The sequence below is a fragment of the Nymphalis io genome, chromosome 15, assembly GCF_905147045.1.
Source record: "Nymphalis io chromosome 15, ilAglIoxx1.1, whole genome shotgun sequence".
NCBI classification, from domain to species: domain Eukaryota; kingdom Metazoa; phylum Arthropoda; class Insecta; order Lepidoptera; family Nymphalidae; genus Nymphalis; species Nymphalis io.
Window position 1 is genome coordinate 4630843 of NC_065902.1, and position 16991 is coordinate 4647833.

The window sequence follows — 16991 nt, forward strand, 5'->3', positions numbered from 1 at the left end:
TAAGAAATTCAGCGAAATTGTGTTTCCGGTTATGAAGCCCTTATTTCATTTCGGTATTTTGTAAGCAGACGTAGTATTCAAAACAGCCTGATATAGAATGCAATGACGAATACTTTTTATCATATTATTAGCTTTATTTTGATTGGCCGTCTTTCACACAAACTATTTACCTGTGTATTTTGAAATGATTTTCAAAAGTGAGTTAGTAAAATCATACATCCAATCATTTTTGCCGTTTATTCGTATCATGTTATCAAGTTTGATTCGCGATAAGCCGCGCCATGCCGCTGGTAATCTTATCATTGAGTGATAATAGTTATAAGTGTCAGTGAGTTCGCGCACTGCAATCCGAAAGTACCAGTTTCTTGCAGGTACATACTCCTGAAATAGGTGGACAGTTTGCATAGAACTTGACGATGAAGTCGAAATATCTCTGCATATTATTGGTGTTGTCTCTTACGTAAGTTATTTATTTGCAAGTTTTTTTTTTTTTAAATTAGGTTTCGAATTATCGCCTTGTGCTAGTAATTAACTCTAATAATATTTCGATAAATTTATCTATGCACAAGCAGTTTTTTGGGTAATTGAAATACTATTGCATCAATTCTTCTTTTTGATAATTTTTATTTAAAATTATTTATAATATTATGGTATGTAGTTAATATTATGACGATATAACTTATAAAAGTCGTACAAAAGTTTTAATTGTGTCAAGAAATCATGTCAAATAATTAAAGATAGGAATGACATGACTTCTCTGCATCGATAATAATACAACTTAAAGTTATGACATAATCATACACGATTCAATTGTTATCATTAAAACAAATTTTCAACCATGACGTTGGAAAAATATACATCGAATTCAACATAGAGGTGTATACGTAGCTTAGACAAATGCAACAAAATGCATCTTTATAAATATGCTTAAATTTATGTGTCAAGTTTATTCAATTATACAATTTGTTACACCCTTCCCGCTATCACAACTCTTATCTTTGTCCTTAACAGTTCTACGTCACCTCGTTATGATAAATAAATGATACCCATTTGATTTTATTAATGTCACATGGTAATGTCAAAACCATTTATTTTCAGGGTCAACGCAGCTTTTTCGCAAAATGAAAATGAACTGCCACTTCCACCCGATCATTCGGAATCAGAGGGTTTTATCGAAGGTAGTGGAGATGGAGTAGTCGATGAACCTGCTATAGACAGTATTACTGAATCATCATCACCACCCAAACTGGAAAGTATTGAAGGATCACGGATTATTTTTGATGAAGAACATGTTCCAAACACAGATTCTAATAATACTGAGTTACCGTGTCCTAAGCCGTGTGTATGTAATACAGAGGGCGATACAGCTAATTTTATTGTAGATTGTTCAGGATACGGTCTTACTGAATTTCCGTCCCCTATTGATCCAAGGACAACTACTTTAAAATTACATAACAATAAATTAACTGAAATACCAAAAGCAATATCAGAATTAAAAAGTCTAAAAATTTTGAATGCAAATAATAATTTAATCATGGAGTTGGCACCTGGAGTAAGTACTTAATTTATATGCAATTGGATTAATATTTTATATAAAAACCTTGGCACTGACTTATTACTATGTATTTCAGTCTATTAGCGAATTACCACAGTTAGTGACACTAAAACTAGGAAACAACAGGCTGATTGAATATCCAAAAGACTTGAAGAATAGTATATCTTTGTCTAAATTAGAGGAGCTGGATTTAGGAGGAAATGATATCAGGACGGTATGTAAAGAAATATTATACATAATTACATGTATGTAAATAATACATAGTAGTTTGTTTGGGTTTGTTTTGTGAACATTGATGCGAGTCCGATCCTGAGCAGTCAAGCAAAACCTCGGTTTTAAGCAATAATATGGACTTTTCAAGGTGACAAAAGTCGCCCAACTTCTAGCATGCGCTTTATTCTTAATTGGAGGCCTAACAACAAATATTAGTAGTTTTTTTTTGAAAATAGGCATTGCTATTTATTACTTTTTTTAAAGAAAATTAAGAATTAAGAAAAGAAATGCTTGCTTAATTTTGATGTAACTGATAATATTCGCTGATTTTATATACTATTTTTATTGACTAACTCTGGCCCACATTATTAATAGTAAATATTAAGTTTTATGTGAAAAATATCTTAATTAAAATAATTAAGACACTTAGAATTGTCAAATATAATTATTATTTGAATCAAAGAATTATTTGATTAGAATCAAAGCTGTGTGAATCGTGATTTTTATTTCTTACCGATAATAGATCGCTACGCTTCGAGGTGTACAATATAATATAATATTTGTGGTCACTTAATATATAATAAATATTAAGTGACTACACAAATAATTTTAATTTTGTTTACTTGGCAAATAAAACTAGAAAGATCTATTTCGATTAAATATCGTTGTCTGATTAACCTGAAGAATAAGAATTGAATAGTAACTTTTTTCCCCAAAATTTCTCACAATTTTCTCAAATGCTAATTAAATTCTCTTATCGTACATCGTACTTATCGCACAGAGAAATATTATTTAAAAAACTTCCATAATATATATAATTATTCTATAATTTTGTTTATTTTTAGAAACTCTCCTCTGAAAATTTCTCAAATTTTAAAGCACTTCGAAAGATTACGCTACCTGCTGGTCCCACTGAATTGGCGTTAGATTTATGTGATACTTTTAAGGAAACACTAGAAACGGTGTGTACTGAGACTTGTGACAAACCATTTGATTGCCCAGATGCACCAGATATAATTGAAGATGATTTATTTGACGCCACACTGCCTGGTATGATTCCTTTGAATACTTTTGAAGGTAACAAAGAAGTGGTTACAACAACTGAAAATTCAGTTACAGAAAGCACTTCCACGACAATAATACCGTTGAAACCTCTTGAGACGGATTCTAACTTAAATAAAAATATACCTGCTAATGAATTTTCTCTCCGTGCTGCTGTGAAAAACGCTCCTGAAGAAAAGATTGCATCATTAAATGCCATTCCTGACTCCACTAAAGATAGCGTTAGTGCTCCAAGCGTAAAGGTTGGTGCTAAAACAGTTGATACGAAGCAAAGCGGAGGAGTAGACAAAAGTGTGATTGGTATGGTCGTTGCAGGTATGATAATAATAGTGGCAGGAATAACTATTAAAAAGAATTGGAGTTCTATTAAGAAACGATTTAGTTCAACACCTAATAGACCTAATGAGAGACCAGGAGGAAATGCTAATGGAACTGCACCTGAAGAGGTTCCATTACAAAATAAATCAGACAAATCACCGGTTTAGAAAACTCTTTTTACAAATTTTGACTTGTATTTGAATGAAGTATGACGTGAATGAGTTTGATCTGAAAGATAATGATGTTTTTAAAGGGTAGCGTTTGGACTAAAGTATTTGTTGTAAGGTATTAAAACTAGAACAGACGATTGTCAGTGGAAAAGTATATTTGTTGTTAATGATATTTAAGAAGCACTAAATTAGATTAAGTTATGATAAGATAGTCGTAATGTAAATATATCAACAGTTACGCTCGTCACAGTATTTTTGTTTTCTACTTATTGATGTTAAAATTTAAAAATAAAAAAGTGTTATTTATCTTAGTTTTTTTTATAGTCATCATATTATGGCAAAATGTTAATGTGTTAAACTATTTACAACTTTAACCGCTATTATTTTAGCTCTGTAAGTTCTTCGGCAAATCAATTGCAAAATAATAATGGAACACTTGCACTTCTATTACTAAAACCATAACATTAATTAATTCATAAAATTTACTAAGTTCATAACATTTAATGTTGTAAATTCTTGATAACTGATATAACATTATAATTTTTTTTTTTTATAATTTCACTAATGTTTAAAAAAAATATTACTTCAGAAGTTAAGACTAATAAAACAAAATTACAACCGAGTTTATAATTGCAAGCCAAAGCCACAAATGAACTAATATTATCAATGTAAATTATAATAAAGAAATTAATGAAAAATAAAAAGGCTAACTTGTACGAAACGCGAATGTTTATATGTATGGTACTCTACTCCGGCAAATCTTGACAGCGCGATTTAGAAATTGACGTATTAGGTACACCGCCATCTAATAGCCGCAATACATATTATAACAACAAAAATACGTACGTCTTTATAGCTTTTGGTAACTTGATGAAATAAAAACTAAACGAATACTTGAAATACTTTTTAATCCAGTTATTTTAATTTTTAGCTGCTTTGAGGTTGACCCAGGATAAACAGACAGGTAACTTACAAATAGCCATATTAACTTTAAAAGAGGCATTTATTTTGAAATCACAGACAGACACTTCAATTTAATTTAGTTGTATAAATAGATTTTACATTTTATGTGTAAACATCTTAGCGCTCGGTACACGGTGTGGCTAACTGAGAAGTTGGGCTCAAGACGAGTAAGCGTAAGATTTTGAGTCAGTTTTTTTATATGCCACCTGATGGTAATTGGTTAACAACGCCATTGGCATTGTAAGAAATGTTAACTAAGATGTTATGTCCCTTGTGCCTATAATTACGCTGGCTCACTCAACCTTCAAACCGGAACACAACAATGCCAAGTACTACTGTTTTGCGATAGAATATCTGATGAGTGGGTGGTACCAACCCAGACGAACTAGCACAAAGCCCTACCACCAGTATCAATGTAGAGTAGATGACACAGGGTAAGATTTAGAGCGTCAGTTGACGTCAGCGTATGATTTATTATTGCAAGTGCATCAATTCTCGTCAGTACCTTGGCACTCACATTACTTTGTTTTTATTTTTACTATTTTTTATAATAAATAATTGATATGCATCTAAGATTTTATTTTAGGATCAAGGTTTATTTAACAAATATTGTATTTAAATTTGAAATTTACCGGAGGCCAAGTATGCAAATTCTTTGGACGGCCATCGGGACCCATCACCTTATCAAAGACAAGTCTCAATCGTTCAACAGCGAGCTAGTCCCAATACCATTGCAATTATTTACAGTAAACCTTTGCCGTTATTTCAAGAAGCTGCAATGTACAATGCCGGCACAGGTCCGCCACACGGTCACAACAAGTTTCTTTTGACTCAATTTGCGTTTTCAATTATTGTCAAACAGGATTCATCTAGACTGCTTACAACTCCCTACATTTATATGTTTAGTATATTTAACAGATTAATGCATGCCTACACGAGATTTTGTTGTAGTTGTTCAAGACACGGCTAGACTCTGCGGTGTCACGACGAAATTCGATTTCTATAGTTACAGAAACATTATACTATGTCTAAGAAAAGTCAAAAGGCAGTAAAACGGATGAAGGACTGATTTATTAAAAGAAAGCTTGTAGCTATGTTTATATAATAAATAAATATTATTAATTCATTCGAATTTAGAATTCTAAATAGAATGCTAAATATCGGCAATTTCATACACATGTCTGGGATGTGACACAAGTTCAACTTATATATAACGTAGCAATCGAAATAAAAGCAATATGGACTATTAAGCAAGCGTAATTAAATATAAAGTAGAACTTGAATTAAAAAAAATGTGGAATCAGTGTGATGTGAAATCAGTAGGAAGAATATATAAGATAATACAACACAAAAACTTGAAATATTATTTACAAACAAAATATCAAAATAGACACGGTTATTGACACAGCAGTTTTTAATGCACCCGCGATACTAAAGTTTATAGGTGTTTAGTTGTTTACTATAATTATGTATGTGTTGAGATAAATAAACTGTTTATTTTCATAATTTGCTTTTATGCGTAAAACATTCACTCGAGTCTCGAAGCAATTAACGATAACAAAGATTACTCATGAATAACAATGTTGTTATTTACTTCTTTTGCAATTTATAAGTGAAAAACGCCGTTATATTTTATACTCAGCTGGTTGACGCTTATTTACAAGGAGATGTGATAATTTACCAATACGTAAATTTGTTTTCCAATTTTATCTTCGTTATATGCGATTAAAACAATGAAATCATTTAAAAACAGTTTTTTATCTCCATTGACAATCCTTTCTTTTCAATACTTATTGAACAAGCTAATTCCTATAATACTTGTTAATAATTAGGTAAAATAAAAATGACAAATCATCAATTTACTTAATTATATAACGTTATGTATATTATCTTATACGTGTATTGTGTACCGTTACAAAAAAAAACATAAATTCACATGCTCTGCTAATTAAAAACAATAGACGGCTCGGAGGCGACATGAAAGTAACGCTAGAGTGCGGTATACACTAGTGTGCACTAAGAACAGGTCTCGTAAAGAACGAAAATGCGGGCGGATGCGTGCTTGACTGCATGCCTGTCTGACCGAGACAATCTGTAGTGTTCCGTTAGTCGGTAGCGAACGATATAACACACTTGGGTCAATGGAGCTTTAGTATTTCGCAACACGTTGTTTATGAATCATTACTAAGCACGAAGAACAAATATAAGCCATAAGGTTCATTGGGACACTCCAAATAATGTATGGGTTATTGACCTATAATACGCCAGGCCTACGTCCAATGCACTGCGCAGTACGCAGTGGCAACGTTTCGGTGGACGTACTCTATATTTATATCTCGCCTGAATTGATTATCAAGATGTACTTTTTGTGATTCGAAGGTTACTGTCCTCATTCTTAAAATATTCTTATCTATATACGTATGTACTTAGATAGAAAAAAAATATATAATAATACGTTTTTTAAAAGAAAGGCTACAGGATACAGCTGTAATTTACAAAAAAAAACTATTTAATAATAATTAAGCCAAATTATACAATTGGGCACTTCCGTGAGATAACTTCATTGTGGCATTAATAGCTCATAGATTCGGTAGAAAGCTGAAAGGTTATCATATCCTGTGAGTCACTTTCAACCTTCTCCGACTATCGAGTTTCAACGTGCAGAGCCGACCTGACGCAATCACATTATTTTTCATTTATCAGACAGGTTATCATATCATCGTTCCACATAGAACGTAGACGGTTTTTCAAAGAACATATTAATAGGTTGATATTCTGTAGGGCAATCTGCCAGTCATATTAAACAGAACGTGAAAGCTTTTAAATTGTCGCACTATATATGATTAAGTATTTGCATAACATTGTGGATGATGAAGTATGTTAAAGTATACAATAGATGCAGTATATTTGTGTTATCTATGAGATTCTTTAGATTATAATATTGAATAAAATTAAGCTCTTTTATTTTGTTTGTCACTAGAAGTTTGTCATATAAGAAAGTGATATTTTTGTAAACCCTTAATTCAAATTGTATTTTATTCGTTAACTTATGTGCAATGTAAGTGGTTCTAAAGAGATTTGTAGCGTTGACAGGAAATTCTAGATTATTATCTCTTAATTCACTGCAGGTGTCCAGTAAATTATTAAGCATTTATTTACCTATGCAGAAATACTCCTATTTCGTCAGTTTAATATTTGTTTCGTATATAATAAAACTTAATATTGAATTCTTGGGAAAATATCCCATTAATATCTTATAAAGGTGTGTAACGGGATTGTATTATAATGGTGAAGAAACAAACCTCTGCAAAATACGATACCTGTTACCACAAAATCCTACTATCGAGTACTAACACAGACGCGAATTTCTAGCTTATTTAAATTATTTTAACACAATATAAATGTGAACATATATATACCAATTATATTTGTGTACTTAATACATTAACATTAAAAAATAGAATATAAATAAATATAACGGTATTTTTTATTTGTAAGTTATAGTAGAAACTAATTGTTAATTGAAAGAAATTCGTATGGGTACGAACTGTAAAGTTTTTATTCCGACAGATTAAGATCAGTATTTTTATGACATGTTCTTCTTTATATTGTAATTTTATATAATTATCCTGGTTTGCATTGTAAATGATAAATTAATTATTTCTATATCAAGGGAATATAAAACATAAAATTGCATTGTTGTGTATTTTTGTAATGTTTGATTCCCATGCCGCTAGTTTATAAAATTATAATTACCAGTAGCAACGAGTTCTTTAATCACTAAACAGTAATACATTTTTATGTGAAATCAGTTTGATTTCATAGCTTGTTTGTCCAATGTCCAATAATGGCTATTTTTTAAAACTTATTGAATATAAATACTTTAAAGGATATAGTTATAAAGAGATTATTGATTTCTTTTATTGGATGTGGTTGTGATTTTTATCTTGCTACTATATCCTTTATAGTTTCAAGATAAATTTTTATGTCAACGATGTTGGGAAGGAAATTCTTGATTCGGATGTTCAGATAGAAAAAGCCAAAACTTCGAATGAAGAATTAGTAGATCATGAGCTCTTTTTAAAAATGGGCTTACCTTGGAAACCTGTATTTGTCATATGAAATTCAACCTCATATTTTCACCAATGGGCAGAAATGCAGCGTTATTAACACACTTTAAAAGTCCATTATTTTTCAAAAATTTAACAATTCAATAACGTCCGAAAAACATACATTGTAAAATGATGACTTCTTAGAATACCGCTTAAATTTCGAACATTCAGGGCAGACCTATTTATTATATTTTCTACGTAAGTGTTTAAAATCGCAGCGAAGACATGTTTGGTATATTTGCCCTTGCGGATCTATTAATAATGATGTTTAAAAATATTTTGAATAAAACTTTACCAGTAAAACTGTATTATAGTTATTTAGCGATCCTAAAATCTTCATTACAGACTCGAAGACTTTATTATATATTGCTATTAATTCGAGGCTGAGGTTATTAAAACATAAATAATAATTATTAGCTTGTTGTTGTGCAAGGTGTGTGGGTATATATTTGTCCCCGAGTAGGTATTATTTTTTATGGCTGCGTATTACATCATTGATGAACAAGTATTGTTGATATCTCGCATTGTTCAAGTTGAAATCCAATTCATGACTCTGCGTGTGAATCGAGACAGTATTTCGTAGCTCATTTTAAATATGGACACATAATTTTACAAATGTTATGGCTATTGCAACTTAAGCATATTTTGTCAGTCAGTCAGTTTATTCGACCAACTAAGCAATATGTTTGTTATAAAAGTAAACTAATAACATTCGACTGCTGGTCAAAGGCCTCCTTTTCTCCTCTTTTCTTCAACCAGGTGCCTTAGTGTGTTTTGTCGGGTAAACATATGGAAGATATCCATCCAACACATGCAGGTTTCATCACGATGTTTTTCTTCAACGCCGGACATGAGATTTAAAACATAAACTGAGCACATGAAAACTTAGTGCATACCCAGGTTTGAATCCCCATCTTCGTTTAAGATTCACTTGTTTTAGTTACTGAACCAATTCAGCTTTCGTCAACCTATGGAGATTTCATAGGTTTTACTCTAAATAATGGAAGAGGTACAAAATTAACTTTGTTCAGAGGTCAGGATCGAACTTACGCCTTTCATATTTCTGGCTGGCTGATAGGTCGTCGAGGTTGTGTATTGCTTGAGTAGTGGTTGCGTTTTTTAATAATATTCAATCAATAAATCGTTACGTGACCATCGAAATTGTCGTATATTTGCCAAGTTTTCGTTATAAAAAGAGGGGGATACAACTTATATCATTCGAAACGTAAACGAGCTATTTTCAGCCACATTCGATACTAAATAATATAATGGCGCAATTATTTAATATTTCTGTTCGAAATCGTATTACAAGCATTATGATCAGTTCACTTTCGTTTGCTACTTTCACATCGTTTCGAGTGATAAGTATGACGACGCGTGTCGGCAGTTTCTGCGCAATAACCTAGACTGGTGTATATAACTATATCCTACACGAGTTTGGATTCAGCACGTGCACTTCTCAAGAAATATAGCGCTTCCTTTACACTTCAACATGGGGAAGGACATTGCATAATGGATTGTTACTCATTCCCTTTAATAAAACTAGTTACGACAATTTTGTCTGCAGATTTTACAAAACAATATTGATAGGTTCCGTTCATTAAATGAATTAGCGTTTCAGACTTTGCGTTAACGCGTGCGAATCTCAATACTAATTAAAGTTACTGCAATTTTTATTTAAATTTCTAATTCAATGTTAGTATAATTATAGTTTATATGCGATATAAAATATTAAGGCTTTACTTATGAATGTTGTTTAGATTGTATTTAGTTAAACAATACCGTGTCTTTTTGTTTCAAATTTCAAATCAATGTTAACCAAAAGAGTGGAATCAGTATTTTAAACGTTATTGTTTTTAAGTAAATAAATATTTATAATGTAGGCATACTAATGTTATTACATAAATGTTTTATCATAACTTGATAAGGTGTACATGAGTTTTGAAGTATTGACTAAATTATATAAAGGTTAGTGGGGCAAAACAGTGACACCATTTTGTAAGGGGCAAAACAGCGCACTTACAATTGCTAAGTGGCCGCTGTGAATGAGATAATTTTTGATGTCTGCTTTGTTATCAATATTACTAATTAAATAAATGTATCATTGACCTATTATAGAACTTGGGTTTATAATAACAATAATACGCACTAATACAATATTAAGTGCCGAGCTCGTATTTTATCTTAAGCTTTGTTGAATTTTAGGCGATATTGTATTGCTCGAACGTCGCGGCTGGCGTCGACATTGCACGCTCAGTCAGCGTGCTGGTTTTAATTCGCACGCACAGACGATTTCCTTATCGCAAATAATAGACACTACACAGCATGTAATAAATATATATGCCAACATGATAGATAATTTAAATAATAAATACGGAACGCTAAAACTGTTTTATTATTAGTTTCACTTTAGTTATTATGTACAAACAAAACGATACCGTCTGACTTTAGTGGACAATTATTGTTACTAAAAAGCATAATTATCTTCATAATTATGTCGTTTTCGAGGATTTGGTTATAGTTTTTTTTTATGTGGACAAATAATAAAATATACAGCTTTTGTGTTAATATTTGTTTTGCTCATGCCTTTGCTGTTAAAGTAAGCCTAAAACCTTACTTTGGCGAAATTATTGGCGCGTTCCAGGTAAAAACTATGAGTTTTATTCCTCATAAAAAGGTAAAAGTGCAAACATAAAATTTAGCAGAAAATAATTTAACGCCGCCTGAGTAGGACAAAAGTCCCTAAATTAAAGAAACACTAAAAAAAAATTAACGCCACTGGATTATATTCTTCTGCATTTAAAATTAGGAACAACATTTGATTTTACATATTAAAAGGAAAAAAAAAATGCATATAATATCTATTTATTTAAATAATATATTAAGTAAAAATGGAACCGTAAAATCGTATAATTGACACGCAATACTGTGCTATCGATGAACGGATTAAGGGCAAGGCCAGTGGGTTACGGACGCCACCTAATGCTCGTTAAGAACTATACCATTTCCTGGTAATTGTTGGTGTACCGAGCAGTGCATTAAACAAGGGAAATGAACCAGGAGTTATTGTGTGGTAATTTCGTTGTTCCGTTTATTATAATTATTGAAGTTCTCGAACCCGTCCACGTAGTAAAGAACGTCCTAAAGCACAAAGTCATTGGAAAAACATCGTTTTATTTTTGTATTAGCTTTTAAATTAATTTATAGTTTATATTTATATGTATAACAACGCTTTTGTTAGCATAATATATTGAGTTTGTCAAAAAAACCTAGTTGAATAGCCCGCTACTTTATCCTTGATTGTACCAACTTTCAACAATAAACATTACAAGTATATTAAATCGATTTCCTACATTTATTTAGATACCGACTTTGTTAGTTACATCATGTGTCATTATATAGCCAGCCGTTACTATATTATGCTTAGCATAGCGCCATAAATTCTGACTTTAAAATTGCCTTGGGCGCGCGCTTCGGACGCTCTCTATATCATGGTCCTAAGGGCTAGTCGCGCACATCAGCAACTATAAATTCGACAGTACTGAAAACAAGTATTGTTTCCGTAATAAGATACTTTTTGCTGGTTCAAAAATTTGAAAAAAATAGCCAAGTATAAACATTAATGCTAAAAACGCCTACAAATGGATTAAGATCATATAAAGCTTTTAACAAAAGGGCACCTGAAATGTATTTAAAGCAATGAAAAGTCTTACCTCCATGACAACGTAGACGTAAGCGGGGCTATCCATACAGTCGTGCATGGCGACGAGGTTCGTGTGGTGAAGAGCTGTCAATTCCCGGAGTATTTTGATTTCTTTGACGAGTATCTCTGAAGCTTTTTGAATACCCTTCTTCGTAACCACTTTCACGGCCACTGACTGCGATGGATTCTGTGATAACAACGAAAGTAATCTTTTAATTTAAAACAGATAGCCTGTAATTCATTATGTAATTATACGAATCGGATGATTTTGGTAGGTTGACTAGTTATTATTAATTTTGTTTTTAATATGATAGATGAAAACTATATTCACGAACGTACACATACGTATATTAATTAATTATGCGAAAAACGTCTTCAAAGTTCATCAATTGGACTTCAATTTCAATTCAAAACAACTTATTAATATATAATAAGATAAAATTTTATATCATTTATTACTCTGCTTGTCACCACCTTAATAAAATAATATATATTTTTGAATCACTGAACCCTACTGACTATTATTTGTGAGCACGTGTGTATCACATGTTACGTATTATTTTTAGTTCTTTATATTCACGCGATCATTTATTCCAGGTTTTGGTCTACTGTCCTTGCATAATAAAAACAATAGTATTATAGTATATCATGAATATAGATATTTCCAAGCTGTCTATAGAATTACATCATTGCTGCGTTGGAAACGATTTTCATATAAATCTTGTAATTGATCATAAATGTACAGAACAAAAGATAGTGTGAGTAATACGTGTTACATAAGTTGTAGAAACAAATAATGTTAACGAGAAATAAAATTGTAATGATCTTAATTAAGCTATGTATACTTCTAGACATAACACAGTCATGTGCTTTACATGTTACCATCTTAAAGTCCGAAGTACGACATACTAGAATGATTAATGAGTCACTATTAATTTCCTCTTCCTGCAGCGAATATTTTTTGATTATCAATTTTAACTTTAAACAGAATATAAGTTTGATAATAATAAATTTATTTAATTCAAAATTAAATATTTCCGTAACAACAAGCCGTATTAATTGAATCTAAGTATATATTTAGCGAACAGACGGTCGAGAGATTTGTTATTTTATTTGCTTATCCAGAAGGGAGTCGGTGGTGCGCCGGAGTTGAGCTAACATTAGCCCGCCCTACATTCCGAACTCGGCAGGCTCAAGCAGCGATTACAATTTGACCCGATTTCGACATGTACCCCGTAGCCTGAGAAGAATTAGTTGTACTATTGTTACCACGAATTACACTTTTGGTGTCACTGTTAGTATGTCTATAATTAAGTATTTTAAATTTATATTTTATCACATATTTACAGATAACAATAATAACAAAACAAAAATAGCAATTTTTGTAATAGGGTTCGATACTCAATAAGAGTGGGTGGCATATTTTATGTATATATGTATATAAGTCAATGTGGTGTGTGACTCCTAATATGCTATTATTACGACTATTTATTGAATCAATTCATATTTTGGTAGCAACACATGGCACGTGTCTATGTGATGTATGCCCTTGGAGCGCATTGCGCGTGTCGTATTGTGCAGCGACGCATTGTCTCGCCGGTTTTATACAAAGAAGTGAAACCGAATCTCAAAACATGTCATCGTATTAATAACCATAGCTATATAATAACCACCAGCTTAAATAAACAAAACAATACAATATAATAATATTTTGATTTTAATTTGATCTTGTAAAACTTTCGATTTATATTTTTTGTTAACTAATCGTATGATTATAATACTATCAATTGTTTAGTTTGAAATATTTAATTTATGTTATTTATATGATATTATGATAAGCACTAGCTCAGACACAAGACTAATTACGCTTTCACAATTTGAGTAGGGCAAGGATAGCATGAGATTGTAAGTTGCAACAGTTTATAAAATACCACATGAATTGCTGTTGGGAGTGGTTTAATATTACACGGTCGTAAATTTAAGACACGTGCAGATATAGCGAACTGTTTAAGCTTGCTTTGGACATTAATAGATGGGAAATAGAAACTAGAATGGCAGCTGCATTAATACCAATAATAACTTGTTTTTTTTTTATTTCTGCATAGCACGACATTAAGGCTTCTATTACATGCACATGCAGACATCATCCTAGTCAGTCATTATTTTCAAATAACTGACGGTATCATTCCATTCTCATTCCGAGTGATCTTCAGTCGTAAGAAATATTTTACAATACTTATTTTCATTAAATGCTTATATTTTATAATATTATTGAAACGAAATTTAGTCTGTATTTTTATTTATTTATTTGTTTGTTGAACTTCCACGTCTAACTACTCAACCGATCATCATGAAATTTTGCACACACGTTATTAAATGTAACCTGGGTGGGTGGGAGGCCTAACAAGCTTGCGGTATATAATATAAAATATATAAACCGATGATTAATAAAAACGCTGAAAAATAATGAGCTATAAAATTAATTGTTAAAAAGGGGTTAGTATAACTGGCATGTCATTAATGCCGAAAAAGTCAGCCACATAAAAAAATATCGATTGGTATGTGTGCGTTTGTATGCTAATAAGTTAAAAAAGGTCTACTGTCTTTTTTGGATAAAAGTTGAATTAATCAAATACATTTAACTAGAACTATAAATAAATCATTTATAGTGCTTTATTTTATCACACTTGTCGAGTCTCTGGATGTCAGTCTCATGGATTACTTTAGTTTGCAAGATTAAACCAGGAACCAGAACCAGATATAAGCACAGATTTAGTACACCTTTTTACAAAGAGAGCTTTACCGAAAATACGAAACGACATACCACATTGACTGGACTAAATCAATTCGTATATTAATCTAACTAATAATTGAAATCAATAATATAACAGTGAATGACAAAACTTACTCTTATTTTTGTCTGTCACTGTTAATTGTCACTGCTTTAAAAAACCTGTTGTATATTTTTCATTTGGCAAATGACTGCAGATAACATTCCCTACATTTTTAAACAAAAATAATATTAACTTCATGACATATTATTAAATCCTAAATAAAAAAGAAAACAAAGAGATTTGTATTTTATTAAAAACCTCCAATATCAAGACAAGGAGTTCGCAGTTTGATAACATAAAAATAGCATAGTATTAGCATCTCAATTGAAATTTCAATCAAATAATATTTAGTTAAGTACCACATATTCAATACTCATAATCATAATCAATTTAATTTGAAATTCATTTAATAAACATTATGAATAATGTAATCATTGTGTCATTGTGGCTTATTCAATAAATGTTGAAAATATTTTTTTTCCTATTATATCAATTTGTGGAATAATAAAGTTGTAATAAAAACTAACATACCAATCCACTCACAACTGGCTATGGAAATAATAAATAGCTTCTAAATAATCTTGTTAGTTAAAACCTTGTTACAGTATAAATATAAACAATTAATTAATTTATTTATTAATTATTAATTGTTACAGTATAAATTTATAATGATTATTCATTCATAAACATAAAATTTAGTTGCAAGAAGGATAAAGAAGATAATCATAATCAACAAATATGAATAAGAAGTATTTATGAATTATTTTTAAAATGGTTTTATGAACACTAAAAAGCCTATACAAACATTTATTTATATTGTAATAGAATTATTATACTATTTTTCAACATATTAGACATTATCAAGGTAAAATAATTATAAAAGGTAAAATAGTTCAATTTTTATCTTTGGAAATGTAGAGTTGGGAAATTTTATGGAAAAAAATAAGAATTGTTTATTAAAAATAATGTTGTTTTTAAACATTAACTCATTTTATGAAATATCACAAGGAATTAAGTACTCATTTTTAAGTTTGAATATATAAATTACTTGAAATTTGAAAATATCTAAATTGCTACACATTGCAATTATCAATTAAAATTTATCTTTCATTTTCAATAATAAAATATATTATTTAAAATTACTTTTAGTTAATGTTTAATTTAATGAGTTTTCATCAAATTTTAATTATCTCTTTTATTATTCAAGTTTTGTAATTAGTTTTAGTGTGCAAGCTGTGGTCTCCTATAGTTAAGGAGCACTTAGTGTGTGGTCTACATTGTTAATATGTTGTTGCTAAATTGTACTTTACATACAACACCACAATAATATATTATACTATTTAAGTTATTACTTATTAAGAACTAATAAGTCATGACAATGATTATGCTTAAATGTAACACGTATCAAATATAAAAGATGTAAAGACATTCAATGTTAATGAGCCAATATACCAATATAATCTGCATAATGACTCCTCATTTTGTGTAGGCCTCTTAATTAAAGTTGAGCTGATAAAATTCATGTACACACACATACATTTCAATAATATTGTTTAGTGATATGTGAAGTGCATTTCTAATGTAAAACAAATATTTTGAAATAATTTAGAGTAGAAATAATCTATAGGTATTATGATACCATATGATACATTATGTATCCTTTTTGGTATAGTGTTTACTTTAATAATATTTATTTAGTAATATTTGATATTATAGTTATTTGAATATTTATTATTAAAATTGGTTTTTTAAATCATAATTCATAAATATACAGTTAATCTTAAATTTATCATGTAAGGCTGTTAAAAATATTTGCATCTATTTAATTTTTATGGAGTAGTTATTGTTAAATACTTAGCAATTTAAAATCTTATAAAAAGTCTCTTGATTTTAGTAAATCACATTGTGTTGATAAAGGAATAGATATATTACACCTTTGTATAAAAACTAGTAATGAGTTAATATTCAACATATATTTAATATTCATGTCACAACTGTTAGCAAACTATTTCAAGGATAATGTCAAATCAAGCATTGTCATATTTATATGCATATAATGTT

General features: G+C 30.3%; 2 protein-coding genes across 6 annotated transcripts in view; one reads left to right on the plus strand and one right to left on the minus strand.

Annotated features, from left to right (window-relative positions):
• The window catches only part of LOC126773890 (serine/threonine-protein kinase unc-51), a 31192-nt gene that overhangs the window by 13458 nt on the left and 743 nt on the right, over positions 1 to 16991 (minus strand). For all 5 annotated transcript variants that reach the window (XM_050495128.1, XM_050495126.1, XM_050495125.1 and 2 more), the window contains exon 2: positions 12107 to 12283. In XM_050495128.1, coding sequence (XP_050351085.1) covers positions 12107 to 12283 — 177 coding nt within the window. The remainder of the gene's footprint in view (positions 1 to 12106; positions 12284 to 16991) is intronic.
• Positions 325 to 3624, plus strand: LOC126773893 (podocan-like protein 1). Its single transcript, XM_050495131.1, has 4 exons — positions 325 to 460; positions 1099 to 1552; positions 1632 to 1769; positions 2614 to 3624. The coding sequence occupies exons 1-4, from the start codon at positions 417 to 419 to the stop codon at positions 3313 to 3315; spliced, it is 1338 nt and encodes a 445-aa protein (XP_050351088.1). The 5' UTR covers positions 325 to 416; the 3' UTR covers positions 3316 to 3624.

Excerpts from the sequence above, each read along its gene's own strand:
- LOC126773893 (XM_050495131.1), top strand. The coding sequence starts at position 417 with ATGAAGTCGAAATATCTCTGCATATTATTGGTGTTGTCTCTTAC. Across the intron at positions 461-1,098 it reads TTATTGGTGTTGTCTCTTAC|GGTCAACGCAGCTTTTTCGC; the intron begins GTAAGTTATTTA and ends ATTTATTTTCAG. Across the intron at positions 1,553-1,631 it reads TCATGGAGTTGGCACCTGGA|TCTATTAGCGAATTACCACA; the intron begins GTAAGTACTTAA and ends TATGTATTTCAG.